The 24,458-nt window shown below is 47.3% G+C and overlaps 1 protein-coding gene across 4 annotated transcripts in view; it reads right to left on the bottom strand.

Annotated features, from left to right (window-relative positions):
• Positions 1-24,458, bottom strand: part of SLC7A10 (solute carrier family 7 member 10) — a 90,933-nt gene that overhangs the window by 51,678 nt on the left and 14,797 nt on the right. Inside the window, exon 1 of one of the 4 annotated variants that reach the window (XM_053271056.1) lies at positions 22,675-22,804. The exons of 2 other annotated variants lie outside the window; for them this stretch is intronic. In XM_053271056.1, the coding sequence (XP_053127031.1) occupies positions 22,675-22,795 (121 nt within the window). In that variant the 5' untranslated portion in view covers positions 22,796-22,804. Of the gene's footprint in view, positions 1-5,609; positions 6,068-22,674; positions 22,805-24,458 lie in introns of those variants that run through there. One more of the 4 variants, XM_053271055.1, reaches the window with a different exon arrangement.

The raw sequence follows: 24,458 nt of genomic DNA, 5'->3' as shown, positions 1-24,458 counted from the left end.
CAGCCCTACGCGGCCGGTTGAGGACTGGGCACCGCACCCAGAAAAGCAGCAGGGTTGGGAGGAGCAGGTAGGGAGCTCCTGACCGGCTCCTAAAGGGAACCACTTCCCAGAGGGGGAGCTGAACTGGCTCGTGCACATCCCTATCACTGACTTCATCAGGGCGCTTTCCAGATTAGCTGCTCAACAGCAGCAAAATGCCTCCATTCAGGCAAGTCACATTCGAAACGTAAACAGCAGGGGGAGCAGTCTTGCGGAAACGAACAACTCACAAAAACAGCAACCTCCTTACATCGGATATACGACGTCCAAGCTCTATATCTCAGCAATTAAATTTGAAACAAGGCACTAGAAATCTGAACAGCACCCTGCTGTCTACGTAGAGACTACGCAGCGATGTCACAACACAGGAAGTGTAGAAGCACACTTCCAAGGTATGACATGACCCTGTTGTAGGGTCTAATCTGGAAAGCGCCCTGGAGTATAAAAAGGAATGGTTCATTCATGGAACTCTCATGATGAAGACGCATCATTCCATGCTTTTGTGTGTTATCCACATGGTATCCAACAGGAAATTCAGTGTGGAACCACAGCTGGATAGTTTGGCCAGTTCAGAGGACATACTATCTTTTGTCAAATGGAGAATAATCTGTTACATCCAGAGTCCCAAGATTTGCTTTGCTGTAGCTGCATATAAATTGAGAAACAAATTCATTTAAACAGACATTGTCTTCAATGCCTGAAGATGCATCCTAAACATATGGACTGCCCAAATGCAATTTGCTTGTTCTTTGAAGTGCCATTTTATTCATTGTTCGGCCTTATTCATTTGCAACATTGAAGTCTTGAAATGTTATGAAAAATATTGATATACAGCTTTTCAATAACAAGGTTTTAAAATAAATAATTTTAAACACTGCAGACGGAGTCTAGGCATGGTTGATTTTAAAGCAGCTTCATTTTCAGCATGTGTGTTTAGATATGGGACCAAATACAATTATTTGGAAAAATAATCAATAGGGCCAGGGCCCTTTGCAACCCCCCCCCCCCATTCCATTCTATACAAGTGCTTCCTAATAATAATAATAAAAGATGAATGGAAATCAGTGGTGGCACCAGAAAAGTTAATTTCTAGGCGGGCGAGCTGCATCTTACATATTAGATTTCTGAAACTGAAATGTTGGGCAGGTGTCAAGGGGTGCTAGCCCCACCCTAGTCCCTTCCCCAACTGCTCTTGATGGAAATTAAGCTGAATGATTCCCTCAATTTGTAATGTTTGGGTCTTTATGCCAAGGATCTTTCCCTTGATATATGGGGACAGTTAAAATTGCAGCTTTCAGGAGATGATAAAGTGTGCCGTCAAATCTGTGTTGACTCCTGGCGACCACAGAGCCCTGTGGTTGTCTTTGGTAGAATACAGGAGGGGTTTACCATGGCCTCCTCCCACGCAGTATGAGAGGATGCCTTTCAGCATCTCCCTATATCGCTGCTGCCCGATATAGATGTTTCCCATAGTCTGGGAAACAGACCAGCAGGGATTCAAACCAGCAACCTCTGGCTTGCTAGTCAAGTCATTTCCCTGTTGCACCATTAGGTAGCTTCTCAGGAGGTGATACTTGTCCGTTATTTCTCCAAAAAGGTAAATCAGACATCCTGTGTAAATGCAAGTAACAGAAAGGTTGATTGCTTAAGCCAGTGGCTTTCGAACAGTAGTTCAGAGAGCCCTGGCCTTCCTCGAAAACTAATTGGGTATTCCTCATTGAGAAAGTCAATCAACAAAGCTTTGCTTGCCATGAAAGCCAAGTGGGCCACCAACAATGCATTCCCTAACACCAGTGATGTAGTTACAAATTCAGAAGAGCAGGCGCTCTCCATGACAGCCCCCATAGCCACGCCCACCCTGACAGCCACGCCCACCCCAACGCATGTCTGCTCAGACGCCTGAGCCCCTGCCTTTTCAAGCGGCTGAGTCCCTGTAAACCAGGGATTCCCAGCCTGGGGTACTTCACATATTGTTGAACGACAACTCTCAGCATCCCCAGTTACCATTTATTGTGGGTGGGATGCTGGGAGCTGTAGATAAGCCAGATCTGGAGTACCATAGGTTGGGAACCCCTGGTGTGGACAATACTGAGCTCGATGGAGCAAGGGTCTGACCCAGGATAAGGCAGCTTCCTATGTTCCTAAGACAGGAAGAATGGTAATAAATGGTTGGAATAGCAAGAGCAGCCCATGATTTCCATGTAGAAAGCCAAGGGCTTTATGTCCCTGCTGAGACCCTGGAGGGGGCAAAGTATCAAGACAACGTCCCTGCAGACCTACACCACCGCTTAACACTTAATCTGCCATAGCTGGTTTCACACAACCATGGTGACCCAGAACTGAGGTGAACTGAGCATTGGGCTTGGCCTACCACTTGCTTCCTAGCACGGTGTCCTGCCCTGCAATGTGTTAGTGGCCAAAGGATCGGCGGTGGGGGGAGGGGGGGCTCACATATGAGCCCAACTTCATCACAGGAGCTAAAGCATCTTGAACTAGGGGTGTGCATGGACCACTTGCGGCGGTTCTGTCCGAATTCGGACTGAACCACTGCTCCATGAACTGGCCGGCTTGGCTGGTTCGAACCGGTTCGAACTCGTTCGTGATCAAACTGCTCAAACTGGAGTGGTTTGCAGTGGACTGAATAGGTTTGAGCGTGATTTGAGGGTGATTTGATTCCACATCGAATCTGGTAAGCATCCTCAAGGGTGATTCAATCTGAGGTAGAATCACTCGAATTGCCTAGATTCAAGTCAAATCAATTCAGCCAAGAATCAATTTGTACATCCCTAATTGTGATCCCTTTGGGGACAGCGAGCCAACTTTCCCCCTCCTATCTAAGTTGCTTTGAGAACTTTTTTGGTTGAAAAGCAGTATGTAAATAGTAATAGTAATAGTAATAGTAATAGTAATAGTAATAGTAATAGTAATAGTAATAGTAGCCTAACATCAACTGGAGGGCTGAAGTTGTGCAAATCTGGGCTAGAGTGCCAGCCTGGTATTGGGGAGATTCAGGTTCAAAATCCCCATTCAAAAGGCTCATGAAGTTTGTTTATTTATTCATTCATTCATTCATTCATTCATTCATTCTTTACATTTTCTATCCTGCTCTTCCTCCAAGGAGCCCAGAGCGGTGCACTACATACTTAAGTTTCTCCTCACAACAACCCTGTGAAGTAGGCTAGGTAAGTTATCTTAGGCCAACCCAAACAACCTCACAGGATTGTTGTGAAGATAAAATGGGAGTGGAGGGAGGAGAAGAGAGATGCACACATTCACCAGGAGCTCATTGGCAGAAGGGTGAAATAAAAATAAAGTGTAACAAACCGGATTGCAATCATCACACATGCATGTAAAAAGCACAAGGCACTCTGAATGTCACCTGTGCATATTCTTAAGCAGGTCAAGCAAACCTACAAAAATCCAGTGAGTGTGCTGACCAAAATGGCTACAATACCCACGACGCTCAAGGTCCTTTGCTTTGGAAATAAAATTACTCATACCTACGTTCCCCCCTTAATTCCCCCTCCCCCTGGTGCCATACATCTCTTTGCACATCATACACCAAATAAATAAATAAATAAATAAATAAATAATATGCAGCTTTAACTCAGCCACCAGGTATTTGACAACTTCTCTCTCAGCATAATCTACTTCATAGGGTTGTTGTGAGGAGAAAACTTAAGTATGTAGTACACCGCTCTGGGCTCCTTAGAGGGAGAGCGGGATATAAAATGTAAAATAAATTAAAAAACAAAATACACTCATGCAAGAACCAAATCCAAGAAGCAAGATTTGCTACCCCATTGAGTATACCCTTGAGCTCTATTCAGACATTATGCAGTACAAGTGTACAGGTGTCTGTACACTCAGACATGTTTTTGTGTGAATTACTGTATCTGTGTTTTAAAAGTGAACCTGTGCACAGGTTTCCTGAAACAAAGGATACAGATAGGAAGTGAATAACTGTATCTACATACAGGTCTCTCCCTATGGGCACCGTATACAAATTGCACAAGGGTGTGGGTGGGGCTTCATAGTCCAGGCAAAATGAACAGGTCCCTCAAATGCACGGTATAGATGGGAAATGTACTACTTTACCTGTGCTCAGCATGCCATTTGGATAACTATCTGTGTAAATGTAACTGTATCTAACTAAACGTAAAGAAGACTAAAGTAATGACAACAGGTACAGCAACCAGCCTCAGAACTGATAATGAAGACACAGAAGTGGTAGATAACTTCTGCCTATATGCTGCAGACTAGGACTTGGGAGGGTTGCAATGAAAGCCTTGGAAAGGCTATTTAGATGCCGTGACATATCTATACCTACAAAGATTAGAATCATTTGGACAATGGTTTTTCCCATGCCACTCTATGGATGTGAAAGCTGGACTTTGAAGAAACAAGAAATATACTTCCCACCCCACAAAACACAAATCACTCCACTTTTAACAAGAATTCAAGACACTTTTGAATTTGGTGCTGGAGAAGACTTTTGAAGATACCATGGAAAGTTAGGAAAACAAACAAATGGATCATAGAACAAATCAATCCAGAATTTTCACTCGAGGCAAAAATGACCAGGTTCAAACCATCATACTTTGGACACATTATGCGAAAACCCAGCTCCCTGGAGAAGTCTAAAATGCTGGGGAAAGTTGAAGGAAAGAGATGAAGAGGACAACCAGCAGCAAGGTGGATGGACTGGATTAAGACAGCAATGAAGGCACCACGGAGAGACCTTCAAGGCCAAGTGGAAGACAGCTCATCATCCTGGAGAGAATCTATCTGTGTGGTCGCTAAGTGTCAACATCGCCTTGAGGGCACTTAATCAATCAAAAGATCTGTGTGCAGATCGGTGCCTGTGAACACTGTACACTGATGGCATTGAACATAACATGTGAATAGGGCTTTGGTGAGCAACCCAGGATTGCAACAGCAACATGTGTGAAATGGGTTTAAAAATTCTAGGTGGAATCTGGGAGGTGACCTGTTGACCCGGGCAATGAATCTCATGGAAGAGACCTCTCTGGGACCAGCCGCCACCTTCTAGCCTCTCTCCCCCGTGCCAAGTGATGGAACCAATGGGGACTGAAACACACCACCAGAAAGACACACACACACCCCCACAGGGAGGATATCATCTTGTTGCCCACAGGCAGCTTTGCAGGGAATTAACCAGCTTCCCCGAACGAGGCTAGAAGGCATCATGCCCCTCTTTGACCAGCTCGCCCGCTAGTCTCAGAGGAGCTCCAGGAAACCTGCTTGGAGGCTCTGCGCGAGCCAAGATCGCCCCCATTTCCACTAAACGGGGTGGGAGAAGCCGCTTCCCTCCTGCAGCGGCGAGGCGCTTTGCCCTTGGAAACTTTCTGCCAGTCCTTCGTGCCAACCAAGCCCGAACAAGCCAGCGCGCCTGGCCCCCGTCTCTCCCCCAACCCGCCCCCCCCAGCTGGAGAGGCACCACACGCGCCCCCGCCCCCCCGTCCACACCAGCCCGGCTGCAGAGATGCGCGCCCCCCCCCACCCCACCCGGCGGGCCCCCTCTGTGCGCGCCAGGCGCCCCTTCTCACCGATGATGATGGCACAAGCGCTGAGCAAGCCGATCTCCTTCTTGAGAGCGACCCTCTCGGGGGTGGGGGCGGCGGCGGCGGCGAGGGGGGCGGCGGGGCCGCCGCTCTTCGGGGGGCCGAGAGGCTGCTGGTGCTGGGCGGCGGGAGGGGCCGGCTGCTGCGCCGCGATGCTCTTCCGGAGGGTCTGCTGCTGATTCTCGCCAGCCATCTCTCGCCAGGACTCCCCCCGCTGAAGCTCTGCCACTCTCTGCTCCGCGATCAGCCAGAGCCCGGCTGGAGAGCGATCAAGGGGAGGCGCATGCGCCGCCGCCGCTGCTCCAGGAGGGACACCCCAGGCAGCAGCACTTCCAGTGGGGCGGCTGCCTGGAGTGGGGAGCCCGCGGAGGTGGGCGGGCAGGCAGGGAGACCGGGACGCGGCTGGCGTGGCGTCCGAGCCGCGGGCAAAGCGGGCTGGGCTGGGACTGGGAAGGAGTGTCTCCCCCCCCCCCGCGCTCCTGTGCCGGCTCCCCCAGCCTGCCCTCTCCCTGCCTTCAAGCGCTCAGCGCAGGCTTCGCCTCCGCGCTGGGCTGCTGCTTGCCAGGGAGAAGGCGGCGAGGAGGCGCTGCTCTAGTTCTGCAGCATCGCACAGCTCGAGGGGGGAGGAGGAGGCGCGCTGCCCTCACCTTGCCCTGCCTTGGGGGTCTCGTCTGAGCGCCTGTCCGTGGAACTGGAGGTCGCCCCCCCCCCTCCTCCTCTCGCCAAAGAACTGCTTGTGGATGCCGCCGAAGTACGGTCCGGACGCTCGGGGTGAGCGCGGCGGGTCTAGGAAACCCAGGGGAAGGACAGGCGCCTTGTTCGCGGTCCATGCGCTCCCCGAGCCCCCCGAGCCCCCCCTATTGATTCCAGGATCAGCCCATCGCAGTCAGGAAGACAACTCGGGGACAAAGAGTTCGAGAACTAAAAGGGGGGTGATTGGTGTTTTGCGGGGTGGGAGGTACGTGTGTACACACACACACACACACACACACACACACACACACACAAACACACACCCCTCGGGAAACCTCAGACAACTTGCAGAACTGCAGCCAGTGGGTGCGCTGCCCCACCTGGAGCACCTAGCATTGGGGGTGGAGGGGTGGGGGAGGTTCACTTTTTCTAAAGCTGTGATGTGATGTTTTAAAAAATGAGAGCTTGTTTTAAGAACAAGAACAGCTGTAGGTTTTAAAAAATTCTGTGGCAGCTGGGGCTCCCTCCCCACCCCCGCCCCACCAAAAGCAGCAGGACTTCAAATGCCACCCAACTGGTCTGCACAGTTCTACTCACTCAGCATTTCCCTTGGCTCAGGGTGGATTTTTAATTATCGTGACCACCCCCCTGAGCACCTGAAAAGATCCTGGATTCTGGAGCAGAGTGGCAGAGCTTCGGGGAGGGGGGGGGATCCTGGAGAGAGAAGGCTGGCCTGGGGGAAACCAGCACCCTTGTTTGCCTTTAGGATAGTGAGTGCTCCAGGATGCCTAACTTAAGAGGTAACTTACAGTGTCTTGAAAAACACCCTAACTATACCCACAATCATAGCATCTAAAAAGTGGCTATTTCCCCCCAGGACTGGAGCGCTCAGAAGATGCACACACGCATGCACACAGGGACAGCAACTGCCCCCCGCCATCCCAATTCTACTCTACAGCCACCTCCTCTTCATATCATAAAACATACTAGGACTGCCAGCTGTGGCAGAAGCTATTCCTGGAAGTTTCTCACCCCCCCTCCCCATCCTCACTCCCAATATTTATCAAACCAGTTCCTGGAGACTCCAAACCAATCATAGAAGGTTGGCAACCCTGAAACATACACGCACTTAGTGCCAGAAAGCCTGCCTCCCCTGCCCCCCCCCCAATAACCTTGTTGTAGACAGATCCAGCTGGCAGCAACTCCTCCCCCCTTTCTTTCCAGTGTTGGAAAATTTACTTGCTCCCTTTCTACCCACTTAATTAAGGGCGGGGGGGGGGCAGAACCCTAGGAGAGGAAAAGAAACCCTGGGCACACTCTAGTTAGCTGGGCACTCAGACTTTGTTCAGGCCAAGGCTTCAAGCACCCCAGAGTTGCACCATTTGCTCGATTGTTTCTAGTTTTCTCCTGAGTTAACTTCTCCAGCCAGAAACTCTGGAAAGCCACCACTGATTAGTATAGACCAGGGATCCTCAATGTTGGGTCCCCAGATGTCATTGGACTTCAACTCCCTTAATCCCCAACCAAAGTCCAACAACATTTGGGGACCCAGCATTGAGAATCCCTGGTGTAGACCACGCTGACCTAGATAGACCCTGGTCTGATCAGTATAATACATTACGAATGTCTGCACAGCAGCAGGCAGCTTGTGGGCAACCAATAAAAGTTTTTTTTTTTAAATCTGAGTGAGTCCTTTACCTGGCAACCAATAAAACAGGTTTGCCTTGGTGGGCAGACTGGGAAGGAAAATCTAATGGGAGGTCAGGGACATGAGCAGAAAGAAGGAGGGCCCCCCAAGAAAGAGTTAATAAGTATTTATCCAGAGACTATTAGGAGCTATAGTATGGACAAGCTTGTTTGAGTGAAATCTTAAGGTTCAGTACTGTTGGACTAGTGGATTAATTAACGGATTGATTGATTGATTAAGTGCCGTCAAGTCTTAGCGACCACATAGATAGATTCACTCCAGGACGATCTGGCTTCGACTTGGCCTTTACTGTCTCTCGGTGGTACATTCATTGCTGTCGTAATCCAGTCCATCCACCTTGCTGGATTAATTAACTAAATTTATACAAAGATGAATATTTATATCCCTCTTTCCAACAAAAGCACCCAAAGCAGCTTACATCAATAGAATGGCTCCTTGTCCCCAAAGGACAGTCTAAAAAGAAACATAAAGGTAGACACCAGCAACAGCCACTGGAGGGATGCTGTGCTGGGGATGGACAGGGCTAGTTGCTCTCCCCTTGCTAAATAATGATAATACACTTTTAAAAGGTGCCTCTGCTCAGTTAGCAGGGGACATTGCAACTTAAGTATTATGTACAAATTGAAAGTGCATTAGAGGATGTATTCTGCCAGTTGTAAGAACTGGAGCAAAAATTGCACTTTTATTCACTCAGGGCGTGTTCACTAAGTAACCAAGTATGAAAGTACGTGGGAAGTACAAGAGAATCCTTGGTTGCTGCCAGGCACATGCTCCCGCCGCCACCACTGTTTTTGTGGCATTTGAAGCTACCAGGGTTGGAGAGAGTTAGCTGCTGACCTCAGCCTGCCATCCAAAAGCAACATTTGGAGTTGGCTTGACGAAGTTGGGTTGAGGTTGGTTCTCTGCCCAACACTCGGAGCTTCATTTAATGCCCTTCCCTCAGCACTTCTGGAGGGCAGATAGAGTAAAATCCCCATTGTATGTCGTCTGTGTCCTTGTGGCACGGAATCAATTGAACCACCACCACATGTGCTTTTATACTGCAGATTTTATTCTGATATGCTACACCATTTGATTTTGCTGTCGACTGGAATTTCTGGGTTACTGACGATTTGTATGTAACATTGCTTTTAGCAGACCGGAGGTATCTGGCCACATAAAACTTTGCTAAGTTTTGTTTTTTAGCTTCTAGATTGAGGCGGTCTGTGGTAGCAGTTTTATTATTTTTATTTAGTTCTGATTTATCAGCTATGATTAACTGTGTTCCTTCTTGCTGGCCTCTGACCATCATAAAGAAATTCATTCATCAAGAAAATGGTGGTAGTAAAGTCCACGCCTGGTGGCAATTGATGGTTCTTCTGTACTTAGCTACCACCATTACATCTGAACTTGCTCTCCGTGTCGTCTCTAATGCAGTATTTTCCCATCAAAAATTAGCTTCAGATGTTCTAGAGTAGATCATTCAAGAGGAAGCAGACTGCAAGAAGAATGTGTAGTAACCTCATACTTTTTTTCTTGTTATTTACCATCAACTTTCACAATATGACAATACCATTATTGGGACAAGCTAAAGTATTACCCAACTTTGATTTCTTTTCTCCTAATGGATCATCATGGCAAAGAACACATGCTTTTTGTGTGTTCTGCAAGAAGGAATCTCTTCATTCCCCACAGAAGAACTGGAAAAGTTAAATCCAATTTTTGCCCTGCTGTCCTGGTTTCTTGAGCCGACAGGCACCTATGTGCCCGCAGTAAATTCCTCTTTTTAATTTTTGTTGTTGTTTAGAAAAATAAGCTCTTAAGGGGTTTAGCTTGATTACTAAGCGATGTAGGCATTATGACCAGCCCAAACAAGCTTTAATGTGGACTAGCAACAGGTTGTGTTAAATAGAAGGTTTAATGAGGATAGTTTTTTCTAGATTGCCCAACAATGAGGTTTCCTTTATATTTTGGAGACAGTGATTATTATCTAGCCACTGTCCCTAAAAGTCGAAGAGTAGACATTAAACACCTATAACCTCTTTATTGGGATAAAATCAAGAACATTTAAGAAACTTCCCCCACCTTTGGTCCCCAAGGCAGCTCACAACTCAGCAAACTACACAATATGATAATAAAAACAATCAAAAACTATCCCTACTTAAAATGAAAAACTCTACACCAAGGGTCTGCACAGAAGAAGCAGGATAACAAAAAGCAGCAAACTTCAACTGCTTAAAAATGCCACTAAAGCCTTATGTGCAGACATTATGTTCTGCCTGTATTCAGATGTCTGTACAGTGGACCCTCGACTTACGAACTACTCGACATCCGATGTTTTCGACTTACGAACGACAAAAATGGCCGCACGCTTACGAATTTTTCGAGCTACGAACGGAAACCGTTGGCGGTTTAGATGCGGTTTCCTCGACTTACGAATTTTTAGATGCAGCTTACTCGACTTACAAATTTTTTTAAACCTCCGTGGGTGCGCTTTTCGACTTACGAAATTTTCGACCTCCGAATGTGCATTTGGAACGGATTAACTTCGTAAGTCGAGGGACCACTGTACACACCTAGATGTGTGTGGGGGTGAGTGAGTGTGAATGAAGGACTGTACCTGTGTTCATTTTAAAAGTAAACCTGGCTACAGACCCCTTGAAATGCAGGATACACATAGGAAATGGACTGCTGTACCTGCATTCGGCATAACTGTGAATAACTGTACTAGTGGTCCATATTCACTGTTGTTGAATATAGTCGGCAGATAGGGCTTAACTGTCTAGGCAAAACCACGCTGACATGCCTCTGTCAGTCGAAATGGCAACTGGAAGTTCAAAAAATGAGGCACAACAACATCAAGAAGACCACCTCCTTAGCAGGGCTGTAGTGTGGGGGGGTCAGTCCTCGGTTTCTCTGGCTGTTGGGGTGGGCATGGCCATGGGGGCTGTCATGGAGAGCGCCTCCCTCGTGCACTTCTGAATCGGCAACTACGTCACTGCTCCTTAGGAGTGTTAGAAGGAGACACCCACCTCACCACACCCCACAAGGAAAGGGCCCTGACAACAGAGTCTCCACAGATGCATGTACTTGAAATCCCTGGGAAACTTAGTCCTGGTAGGATGGTCCACAGGAGCAGCTGAGGATGGGGAAGAGTCCCAAGGTGGATGCACTGCACCACAGCACACATTGAAGATAGATGCAGAACCACGTTTATGAATGCGGTCCTACACAAAAGTATGGAGCGCATGACAGGGAGGCCAGACTGGAGCCTTTCTTCCTGAAGGGCTGTGCTTGCTTTTAAACGCATGGAAAGTTGTTGTTTTCCCCCCTCCCCTTTCTCCTGGAGGCAACACTCAAAACTGGTATTACTCCTCTGGCATCGAAACAGTACAATCCATGTTGCAACCTCAGGATTCATCCACTACCTCATCCATGTCATCTGAAGACATAGGAAGCTGCCTTAGACCAAGTCAGACTATTGGCCCATCTCATTCATACTGGCAGCGGCTTCTCCAAGGTTGCAGGAACGAATCTCTCTCAGCCCCCCTATCTTGGAGATGCTGCCAGGGAGGGAACTTGGAACCTTTTGCTCTTCCCAGAGCAGCTCCATCCCCTGAGGGGAATATCTGACCGTGCTCACACATGCAGTCTCCCATTCAAACCAGGGCAGACCCTGCTTAGCAAAGGGGACCATTCATGCTTTGCTACCACAAGACCAGCTCTCCTTCCTTGTTTCATTCTTCAAGAGTGTTCAGCTTTGGCTGCTCTTGAATTCCAAAGAAGCAGGTAGGGGATCGCTAGGAAAATAAGTCCTCGCTGTGTCCCGATATCCCTGCAAAGCACCACCAGTCCAATCCCATGTATGTGGGCTAAAAGAAAGGGCGGTGGGGTGGGGTGGGGGGTGGAAAGCAAGCCCCACTGGTTCAACAGGGCTTCCTCCTACAGAACTGCAGTCTAAGAGGGAGGCAAAACGGTGTGCACTTTGGGAACCGCTTGTAAAGGCAGCGACCCCAAACAGCACAGCAAGGATTACACACACTGAATGCCAACAAAATGTTCTTTCTTCTCCGTGTTTAAAAGCGGGCTCGAGGCCTGCTCGTTTTTGTGATGCGTTTGTGCATTAGGATGAAGCAGCCTTTTGTTTCCTCTGAGGAAGGCTGCCTGCTTCGTTCATAGTTAATATCTTTATTTTGTGGTGGCATTTTTTATTTTTTTTTTAAGAGAGGCAGCCTTCCAAAGACACACACTGGTCCAGAGATCAGCTCTCCAAAGCCAGCCCGGAGGAGCAACGCCTTCCTCTGGGCAGTCAACTCCAAACGTGGACTGTGTTCCCCTGGAATGACGAAATGTTAGTAAGCACAAATAAACAAATAAATAAATAAATAAATAAATAAATAAATAAATAAATAAATAAGGCAGAGTTCTTTGCGGCGATGCAGCGGCTACATAGCAACTGGACAGAGAACGCAGTGAAAGGGCCCGTGTGCTGCTTTCGGGGCTTGTGGCTGCTACTGCACTTTCTGCCCTGGCTTTCTTGCCTCCTGTGAAATGTCCAGGAACTATATGCAAGAGGCCTGTGACTAGTGGCTGGCATCCCGTGCAAGGGAACGTCGGCCCAATAATGTCGCGTGCCTGCAAGTTGCACAAACGCAACCCAAAATGTGCACGCCTTCCAACAGGCTGACTCTCGTGTAACATCATTTGTGCAATTTGTTGCATGTGCACAACTTGCATGCATGTAATGCTGTCCCACTGCTTTCAAGTGAGCCTTCTCTCTTGTCCGTGTGCTTAGGGTTTTGGCCTTGATGATTGAGAAATGGTGACGGAGGAGACTAATTTCCTGGTAAACATGCACTGACCTGCAACATGCAAACCAGTTCAAGGCCGTGTGAGGCGCCACGTTTTGCTGCAGAGGTCTGTGCCTACATAGGAAGCTGCCTTATGCTGAGTCAGACCATTGGTCTATCTAACTCAGTCCTGCCTGCACTGACCGGCAGTGGCTCTCCAAGGTCCCAGGCAGGAGTCTCTCCCAGTCCTACCTGGAGATGCTTCCAGGGAGTGAACCTGGGACCTTCTGCATGCAATGGAGATGCTCTTCCACTTGGCTATGGCCCCACCCCTAAAGTCTGGAGCTTGCATTGCTGAGCCGGGGCTGCACTAGCAAAAACGTAGCTGGGGATGATGGGAGTTGTAGTTCAGCAACATCTGGAGGCCCCCAGGTTGGGAGCCACTTGTCTACACGGACTGGCAGCGGCTTCTCCAAGGTTCCAGGCAGGAGTCTCTCCCAGCCCTACCTGGAGATGCTGCTAGGGAGGGAACTTGGGACCTTCTGCATACAAGCACGCAGATGCTCTTCCACTGAACGGTGGCCCCGCTCACTGTATAATCTCTTCAGGGTCTTGAACCATTCTCAGTCCAGAAAAGACTGTTCTGAGTCAAGTTGTACTTGTTATTCCTCCAAGTCTACAATTTTCTGTCCTGGCCTTCCCCAGCGAGTTGCTGACCTCTGCTAATAATTCAGCTATGTATTATTTGCAAGTAGCAAACAATGTGTGCTGCTGTTCCTAGGTACCCAATGCATCCCACCCAAAGTTAATGTCTTTTATATTCCATCGTTTCAGAGGAAGAGTTTGGGGGCGACCCTATGCATGCTTCCTGGGAAGTGTGTCCCACTGTAATCAGTGGGGTTTACTTCTGGAGCAAACATGCTTAGAACTGAGCTGTTCAGTTGGAATGAAAGTCAAGTTGATTTCGATTTTGTTGAGTCGATTTTGACTCCTGGTGTCCACAGAGCCCTGTGGTTTTCTTTGGCAGAATACAAGAAGGGTTTACCATTGCCTCCTCCCATGCAGTATGAGATGATTATGCCTTTCAGCATCTTCCTATATCGCTGCTGCCCAATATAGTACCCGCAGGGAGTCGAACCGGCAACCTTCTGCTTGTTCGTCAAGCATTTCCCTGCTGCGCCACTTAAGGTGACTTACAGATGTGTTAACTAGTGGTTAGAGTGCTGGATTCGAACTGGAAAGTCCCAAGCTCCCTGCTCAGACATTACTAAGCATCTGTGACTGAAGAAGATTCTGTTCCAGGAGGTGCAGTTCCACTGCAAATTTCTAACCAGAGAATTATCAGCAAAAGCAGGTATGGGAAAACCTCAGGCTTCTAGGAACTAAAGCTCTGTTCAGACCATTAAAACAAAGACAGAAGATGCTCTACTTGAGTGCTGTGTACAAAGTGCATCCAGAAGCCCCAGAGGTCTTTCACTCACCTTCCCACCAGTGCTCTTCATGGTTATGGCAATCATCTGAAGAAGCAAATGCCGTTCGTGTCATCTCAGCCGTTTCTGCGATCAGAGGCCGGGAATCACAGAAACAGGCGTTATCGCATCTGCTGCATTTGCTCCTTCAGCCGAATGCGGTAATCATCAAGAGTGCAGGCAGGAGGGTGAGTGACATGCCGGTGATTTGCCAGGGTGGGCAGATCGTCGGCACTAACAGGAAGATCACTAACTGAGCAAAGAGGCACCTTTTTAAAGTGATGATTCTCTTTATTGAGCCAGGGGGAGAGCAACTGGCCCTATCCATCCCCAGCACAGCATCCCTCCAGTGGCTCTTACTGGTGTCTATCTTATGTTTCTTTTTTAGATTGCGAGTCCTTTGGGGGCAGGGAGTCATTTTAATTTATTTATATCTATGTAAACCACTTTGGGAACTTTTGTTGAAAATCAGTATATAATTATTTGTCGTATTCGTGGGACTTCTGGACATGCTCTGGATGCTGTATTCATGTGCAGTGTCCTTTCTTGAAATAATCTGAACAGGGTTAGTGTTTTTAGCAGAATCCTGAGGTCCAGCAACTGGAGCCAGGTGCAAAAGGGAGACTTCACTTGGGATGGAGCCTTCTACCAGCACCCCATAAGTCATACACTGGGATAGCCGGTATATACGAGTACAAATCTACATCTGAGCTACTCCAAAGCAGAGCTATGAACACAACACTCTAAAACTGGCCAGCAAAGCTGCACAAAGACCAGGTCAAAGGCAAGAGATGAATACTCATATCTGACACCGACATGCAGACAGAGAGAGAGAGAGAGAGAGAAAGAGAAATGATTAGCACAAGGTCAGCTATGGCAAATTTCTTTCCTTCTTTTTACTTGCCAAGATTAAACTATTGAAAGTGAATAAACCCCTTGCTGATCTACTGAAGATCACACAAAGATCTACCTTCTGCTAGTCCCTGGCCTAACGCACTACCTCTTCTATAGATGCACCACTACCACTAGACAAATGTGTTATTTTCGCTTTCTTGTCAGCCTTCTCCTTCACCTCTTTTTCTGATTGTTTTTATTATGAAAGGTGAAGGATAATGCAAGACAACTGCATAAATCTGGAGGCCTTCCATAAATCTGGCCCTGCTAGTAAATATCTCTTCAAAACAAAAAAAAGGACCTCTGAAAACCACAAGGCCAGAACAACTAAGCTAATGCAGCATCCTTTAGAAAACCCAGGGCTGCTCCCTGAATTAATATGTACAAATAAGAACAAAAAGAATCTTATTATTCTAAAATAACAGAATAATATTATAATAGCCCCCTCCCTCCGCTCTCCCATCCAGATTCATATATAACAGAGAGTGTCCTCTCTGCAGTCAGCGAGAATGCAGAGGGGGGGGGACCTGGCTGCGCGGGCTTCCTTCTTTCCTGAAGGACAACCCGCACAGCCAATCACGCCAGAGTTGAGGGAGGAGCTTCCTCTCTGAACTCCGGTTCTATGGGAAGCAGCCTGTCATTCCACATTCAGACATTACATACTACAGGCTGTATCCAGTCTTGGGTTGCAGTGACAAAACTCACTATAATCTGAGGGCTCAGGTTGGAGCGCCAAATCTGAACCTTCAGTTTTGTCACTGCACCCAAGCCCATTTGCCCACATTCGGATGTAACATCTGTGGAATCGCTGGCCCATTCAACTGTGGTTCAGCGTTACATGGGAATGCGGCCAATATCTGCTTCAGTTAAAGATGCTCTCCTTTGAGAGAGAATGTATTCTAGGCAGATTCCAACAGATGTCATCTTTGGTTACAGAGAGGAGATTTGTAAGATCTCATTCAAGTTGAGGATCATCCTCAATATTTGTTTAGTTGCCCACTGTCACATGGCATGAGAGAGAGAAAGCATCTCCCAGGTATTCTGAAGAGCTGCCAACATTGGTCTACCGTTCAAACACAGATTATTATTTTTTGTAAAAAAAAAAGTTTGCCAACAGTAACATCAAAGCAACTTGGAAAGTTTCTTGATCTGTTCTGGTCCCAGCAAAATCTCATGCTGAATTTGTTCACTATCTGGTCACAAGCTGTCCTCTTAACATTTTCTAGTTGGCAGTGGGAGAGGGGACGGTGTATAGCCAACATTTTGTGCTGTATCTTATTGTTGTAGCTCTGACTACATACAAGCCAGAGTCAAGCAACATGTGACATTAAATGCATATTTGCATTTCATCCGTTTCCCCCCAAAATAGCAACTGTTGGGGTGGGGCACTACATCAGATTGAAACTGCAGCATGAGATTGGGAGGCTTCTTGGCGCCCCCCCAGCTGTGATCCTGATGAAAATATTCCCCCCACAGCTGTTATTTGCCCTTGAGGAAGTTGCTATGGGTACAAATTTCCCTGGGGGCAGCTCAACAGGGGTGGAAATTTTTTCTTGGGATGGCAGGGCTGGAGGTTAACCTCTCCCTTGCCGCAACCTCAAACCCAATCAGAAAATCCCCTGCGGCTGCTGCTTAACACAAAACAAGCAGTTAGAGTGCTGGACTAGGACTGATTCCAAATCCCCATTCAGCCATGAAACTCATTGGGTGACTCTGGGACAGTCACTTCTCTCTCAGCCTAACCTCCCTCACAGGGTTGTGGTGGGGATAAACATAACCATGTACAACGCTCTGGGCTCCTCGGAGGAAGAGTGGGATAGAGATGAAAAAAACAAACTAAACACAGACAAAGATACAAAAGACACATTTGATATCATGTTCAGTTTGACCCTTAGGAACTGGCCCTTTTAAACTGTAGCCCAATCTGCAACAATTAGTAGATGATCATGTTTAAGGCACAGAAACATGCCTGGCTGCTTTTTTTTTCCTGGCTAGTTGGCAACACTATCTCCAATTTCTGCACTTCCTGTTTGTAGTAACTCATTATATAAAGCCTAAGTCAATGTGCCTTGTAAACAAAGCAAAAAACGTAAGAACCTCATTTATATGTATGTAAAGCTTGGGGACAAAACTGCACAGCCAAAGGGAAACTGTGTAAATTTGCACTGCATTCATTTTGAACAGGATGACCTTGACAAAAGAAGTGTGCAGTTTAATTCATTGTTGTGCATACCACCTTGCTATTGTAGCAACCCACGCTGTTTCACATCGGCACTTGTGCCAAAGACAGTGGGCACATATCTACAGTACCAACCTATCCCAGTTTTAGGCCAATTTGCTTCCTTCAAAGAAGCCTAGGACTTGGTGAGAGTGGCGTGGCTCTTTGTTAAGGAGTCTAGCTCCTTCCCCCTTTTCTTCATAAAAGTACTTCTAGCTGCAGCAGATCTGAACACATGAACAGGTCCATATGGGCATGAATCCATGTTCACCCATACTTAGTGTTGAAGCTGGTGCAAAGACGTAATGAAAGCAAAATATTTAGTATATACTTGTGCAGTCTAGGAATAATGTTGCTACTGCACGGTGCAGCCTGCAGTTTGTTATTATTAGTGGGTTTGTTATTATTAATCTGTGGCATTAGTGGACTATGGATTCTCACCTCACCATCCCTTGAGATCTACTTCCAGAAGGCAGAAGCAGAGTCTGAACTCACAAGACACCCAACAAATTATACCTGGGACACTGATGCCACCTTGTGGCAAAACCCATAAAGTGCAACATGCCTCTATTCACTCTGGTTTTTATTTTGTGCCGATTTCTGGGACTGTTTTTCTTTAAACTCAAGGCTCCATGAAGTGGGGTGGGGGGATGAGGCAGGGTAGTGGGATCAGTCACTCTACCCTCTCTTTTTCAGGTAACATGTGAGTGTTCCTCAGGAGTACCTGCATCATCTGAGGTAGGCATAGGCATAACAAATGCTCTTAAAGGACAACAGGTACATTTTGCAATGGGCCCTATGCATCTTTGGTCACTGTTTTATTTGGGGATAAATAAACACACAGTGCCTGCTGTGTATCTGCATTCACATTCTTGTGTTGCTTCAGGAAATCATAAATAGCAGCCAGGTGAGCGGAGTGGGGCCACCACTCAGTGGTAAAGCACACACTTTGCATGCTGAAGATCCCTGGTAGCATCTCTGGTAGGGCTGGGAAACACTCCTGCCTGAAATTCCATACCCGCCAAGATGTCCCTATTTCCCCATTCAGCTGACTGGGGAAATAGGAACATATTGGTAGGTATGAAATCCTGGAGTCAGTGCAGACAAGTTATATTTTGTCCAATTCACCCAAAGTCCAAGTCACTGACCTAGATACGTTTACTCCAAGTGATCTCCATTATTTTTCAAGCGGGGGCCACTTTGGCAAAAAGCCTTCAACGAGAGAGCTGTTTCCCACTGCGCTGACCTCCACACAGTACTGCACTTTTCTCAGGGCTGGGAGGGGCCCTTTGAGGCCTCTCTTAAGCGCTCTGGGCAGGAAAGCCCGGGGAACGAGGGTTGCACTTCCCAGGACGCCTTCCAAGATGGAACAGGGGCTGCAGAGGGCTCCGTTTTCCTGGAAGGCGCCTCCTGGCGCTAGGCAAAGTGCTGACGGGAACAGTCGCCTGCACACAGTGCCAGAGGGACCGTGCAGAGCAATCAGCTGTGGCTAAAGCTTCACACAGGCCCAACAAACCATTAGTCAGGGAGCCACACTTACGACTGCTGGGGGCCACCAGGGGCCGTACAATGGGGAACATTGTGTGTGTCTTGGTTTGTTCTGCCACACAGTTTCTGGCATTCTGTGTTAAAGCTTAGACCCTTGGCATTTAAGAGAAGGTCTTCTTCACCATGAGCCCCACCGCCTGTTGAGATCATCTGGAGAGGTTCGACTGCACTGGCCGCCAGCTTGTCTGGAGGCTACTCAGGGACAGGCCTTCTCCGCTTCCAAAAGCCCCTGGGATTCGGAATACACTCCCTGTTGAAATAAGAGCCTCCCCATCTCTGGCAACTTTTTAAAAGGCACCGAAGATGCATTTATTCAACCGGGCTTTTAATTAGATGTATCGTTTTAATACTTTTAGTGTTGGGATTTTAATGCTTAAATGATTTTTAATTGTAAACCGCCAAGAGATGCAAGTTTTGGGCCCTATAGAAATATGTTAAATAAATAAATAAATAAATAAAATAGCCAGCCAAGAGACTGAAAGATATTCCAGAAAAACAGATTTCCCAAGAATCTGCGATTACCAGCCAAGTTCAAATGGAGCTTCACCAGCCAGCAAAATGGCTGGTTGGCACCTGACTGTTGATGCTTAGCTCTGGGGGGGAGGGACTGAAGCCCTGAAGAATGGCAGCACCCCACAGCCACATTTGAGCCCCACATCCCCAAAGCCAAAAACAGGGACCAGAAGGCGGGGACTCTGCCCGATAAATGGGGACACACTGAGAAAATGCAAGCTCACGCCTTCCCCCTTGCCCCGGTTCCAGCAAGCCCTGCCCCCCAATTTCTCCTGGCCGTCTCCAAGCCTAGAGGGAGATAATGCTGCTCAGGCTGCTGTTCCACAACTAATCCTCCATCATCCCCATGGCAATAAATAGTGATGAGCAGTTTATAGCAGCAGCTGGAGATGGCAGAGCAGTAGATCAGCTCCTATAGCAACTGGATTTTATGGGGGTGGGGAAAGCAACCTCCATACAGCAGAATTCAACCCATTTTCAGAGCCGTTTGGCTTGCCTCCTGGTTTTGCAAGTTACAGACCTAGAAAGCTGCCTGAGTCAGACCACTGGTGCCTCTAGCTCAGTATTGCCTACACTGACCGGTAGCGACTCTCCAAGGTTGAGATTGAACCTGGCTAGGCTAAGGACCCTCTGCATGCAAAGCAGATGCTCAACGACTGAGCTGCAGCCCCATTTACCAAGAAGTGTTCTGCTCCCACTCCCACAGAAGGTGCCCCAAGGAATAGAGCATCTGGCGCCTCCCTGCTTAGTTTTCGGAGGCATTAAAAGATCCCTAGGAGGGAAGGAGGAGAGAGAACACACTATCCACACAATTGCAGTTCCATATAGACGGTACCTTAAGCAGAAGAGCATCTAAATCCTCTCGCTGCTTTGCCTGCTGGGAAGTAGTTATTTTTAAATGTTGCATGCATGCCATCGCGAGGACCTAATTGTTGAAAAATGAGATCCAAGTCTAAACCTAAAATTCATAGGGTTCTTAGGTGGGTTGCTGAATCTGAACCAATCCCTTCAGCTGTCCCTTAAACAGCGATTTCATCTGCTACAAATAATAAGCAGGAGATAAAAACATTTTGTACAGGAATTCTTTCTCTCCTTTGGACAGAAACTGTCTGAGAAAATTCCCCAGTATTTCTTCTTGCTCCAAAATGAACTCTGGAGACATTTCAGTTCTGTTGCAGAGAAATTACTTATGCTCCATAAGTATTGAAGAGGAAGCTAACGGCAAAATAAATAATTGAGAATTTGATATTTATTACTAACTAAAACATTGGCTAATAAATCAACAGACAGGCATAGGCCAAATTCAGCTGTAACACGAAACTGGAGGTTGGCAAACCCGTGGTTTCAATTCTAAACTGCTATTTTAAATTAAACTAAAATCTAATTATACAATTTAACTAAATTGTAATTTAATACAATTTAACTAAATTGCACTGCTATTCATCTATCCCACCATGGCCGAAGATCATTTTTGGAATGCTCTGCCCATGGCATAAAAAGGGCATTTTAATCCCTGTCAATGCCATGCCATGCCATGTCAGCACTTCTTCTGACAGTGATGGCACCGCTGCCCCCCAAAGAGTCCTGCATCCAAGAAGACCCACACAAGCATGATTTGGAGGGGGTCAGGGGGGCACTATTTCCATGTTACTCAAGATAGAAAGGGAACATGAAGACTTCCTAGGAGGGGAATATGTATGTCAGGGAGGGCAAAGGATCCTGGTGGGATCTGTCCCGCCATAACCTAGGATACTGTTGTGAGGGATCACCCCGTCAAAGCAGTTCATGCAGACCAAACTACATTCCTGCTCCAAATGGCTGCTCCAATGGCGCCAAACTTGCTCATTTTTGCAGATCAAATCTCTGTTAAAAGCAGAGGAGCAGACCAGTATCTTTTTCTGGCTAGTTCGCAACTCCCAAATGTGGTAGGGAGTCATTAAGAGTAATATGGGTGGGGGGGAGGTTAAGGAGAAAAAAATCCTCCCTCTTGTTTCAGATCACTATTTTTAAAGTGTATGCTGCCTTTTAAAAATGTTTTTCTCATCAGTACATGTATATCATCAAAATACATCAAATCCACTGAAAATGTAGTACATATTTAAAGCTAATCTTATAGCAACATATCAGCTGCTACACATTATTTCTGTTGGAGGCATCAAGATTTAAATTCCCATTTTGTCCTTTTATTTCAATTATTCTTCTATATTTTCATGCCAAGAGGAAGTTTACTTCCATACAGGCATCAAGACAAACCAACCCGCTAGCAATTAAAGCACGTTCATTCAACTATTCAGATATAAGCCTCTATTTCTTTCCCAGTATTGGAAGAGCTTATCTAACATCCCACATTTTCCAATACTTTTCTGCCTTCCCTCCCTGTACTACAAGATAGGAGTTGCCTGCCACAGTTGGCATTCAAAATAGCTTAACATAATCTCATAGAAACATCGGTGTAAGAAAGCCAGACAAGTAACATCAGAAACATGCTATTTTGCAAAAACAACCACAATACAACAGCCGCAAACAGACTGACTCAACCAATATGTTTATCTACTAAAAGGTCTGAGGAAACAGCACTGATCTGGTTCAGGCATTATAAAAAGTGGAGATGCCGCTTCCACATGAGCATGCTCTAAAGCGCCGCCCCCACTGCTCATGGTTACAGTGTTTGATCTCTGCAAACGCTTTAACCATGGACAATGGAGGTGGAGCTTCTCGGTCTGTAAGCGCAGGGGTGTGGCTCTTCAGAGCATGCTCTTGGTGGTGCTGTACACAAGTATAGCATCCCCACAATTTATAATGCTCAGACAGGGTTTTTGCCAGGCACCTAAAAGTTAATAACAAAGGTCTTGGCCAGTCTCTCTTGGGATGGAGATGGAGTTCCACAATCAGGCACAACCACAGAACATAAGCAGAGCCTTGCTGGATCAGGCCCAAGGCCCATTTAGTCCAGCCACCCATTCCACACGGTGACCCACCACCAGAGGCCTTGGGAAGCCACACAACCAGGAGATGAAGGCATGCCCCCTCTCCGGCCATTTCTTCCCTCTGAACATGGAGATTGCCTACAGCCATCAAGACCAGTCACCCCTGATAGACCTGCCCTTCATGAATTTGCCTAAGCCCTGCTTAAAGCCATCCAAGCTGGTGGCCAGAAAAGACCCTCTCCTGTAACTCCCCAGCTACCCTCTGCAAGCAAGGCTACCCAGAGAAGAAGGGCTTTTGATGACAATCTCACCTTCCAAGCAGGTGGTTCTGCCAAGTGCCCACTGGTCAGAAAATGAAACAGGCAGGCCTGTTTCTGTCTTGTTAGAAGAGTTTGGGCATGCAGAAACCAACAGGTGAATCTTTGCATGCATCTAAATGGGATCACCTGCTATCAGTTTCAGCACCTCAAACTCCTGTTAAAGGGACAACTACCAGAGTTGGTTTAAAAGCTGGCAACTCTAGTATAGACTGTATGTGGGGGTATTTGTCAAGAGAGCCTATATTTCTGGTTAACACTCCATTCATCACCACTTGTGTATAGAGGGCAGTGCTGAACATGAGAGTTTAGAGATGTGAAGGCACACCAAAAATGGTGTGTGTGTGTGTGATGTTTTTGGTTAATTAATTCCTTTATCCAGGCCAGCTTTTGAATGGGACTTTAGTTACTTTCATTCCAGTCTTGGAGCAGAGGCAGCAGAACTAACAAACAGCCAGCAGCAAGAGCACTAAAAGCAGACTGCACTTGCCTCTCTGTACATAATATCTGTCTCATTAAACCATTCATATTCCTGAGTCAACTCCACTGCCTTGTCCTTGCATACCATGACTCTTTCCTCTGGATTCTTCGGTGGGGGGGGGGGGAGGGGAGAAATTAAAACCCAGGGTTTTTTTTTGGGGGGGGGGAGAAAGGGATGTGTGTTTCCAGTTCTTTTCCAGGCCTTCATATCTCTAGGAGATGATTTATAATCATGGTTGGCCCAGAGTTTGGCCTAATGCCAAGAGACCTGAAAGACAGCTGAAGCCTGAGGAACTCTAGTGCACATGAGTGCATGCTCATTTCTTTAAAAGTCACTCTTAACACAGAATCTTAGAGTTGGAAGGGGCCCAGGAGATGTCTTCTAAGCCAACCCCCTGATTAGTGTAGGAGAAGTATGCTAATAAACTTTGTATAAGATGCCACTGGGTTTGATCCAGAGACTCTAGCGGGCGGCCAGACCCAAGTGCCTCACTCCATGCAGCAGTACCAGAGCAACCCTTCAATGTCCCTGGAAGGCAGCAGAACAGGGGATCCTGTTCAACAAGGACAGTCCAGAAGATGAAGGACAGTTGATCTATATGGTAGGGCTTCTCTCAAACCTGGGTCCCCAGATGGTGACGGACTACAACTCCCATCATCCCCTGCCACTCTGGCCATTGTGGCAGGGGTTGGTGGGGCTAACTCCTGTCCTGCCCTATGAGACAAGGCTTTGCATAGGAGGAGCAAAGGGGCCCGGCAGCTGCTGGATTCCTGCGGTTCCTCCGAACGCACATTTTGTCATGTCAAGAGGAAAACTGACCTAAGAGGGGTGGCGGCGGCGGCACTGGACTGTCCAAGCACAGCACGGCCACACACTGTCACTAGAGAAGAGCCTCTCCAGAGCCCTTTCCAGAGACTTTTTCCAGGATTGCAGCAGAACCAGCACAGCAGCTGCACCTTCTAGGTCTCCGTTTATTCTTCGGAGAAAATATTTGGGGGTGGAAGAGTTAAAGTAAAATACGCGGTTGTTTGTCTTGCAGAAATCTGTGCCTGCATTGCAAAGGAGTTCTATTAGTATTTCTGTAATGATTATGATGAGCGACAAAACTCCCCCGCCGCCGCCGCCCCCGTGCATTTTGCCCCTTGTATTTTTATTTTAAATTGGTGCCACCACTTTCTCAGCACCTTTCCGAGTTCGGGCTTCTCCCCTCCTCCTCCTCCTCCTCCCTCGGAAAACAACGCAGCCCGCCGTCCACTCCCAACCTCCCGCCTAAGCCCTCCTCCTTTGAGCCAGCGCT

The sequence above is a fragment of the Hemicordylus capensis genome, chromosome 9 (genome assembly GCF_027244095.1).
Source record: "Hemicordylus capensis ecotype Gifberg chromosome 9, rHemCap1.1.pri, whole genome shotgun sequence".
Lineage (NCBI taxonomy): Eukaryota > Metazoa > Chordata > Lepidosauria > Squamata > Cordylidae > Hemicordylus > Hemicordylus capensis.
The sequence above is the reverse complement of the archived record's forward strand: the minus strand, read 5'-3'. Positions and strand labels throughout refer to the sequence as shown.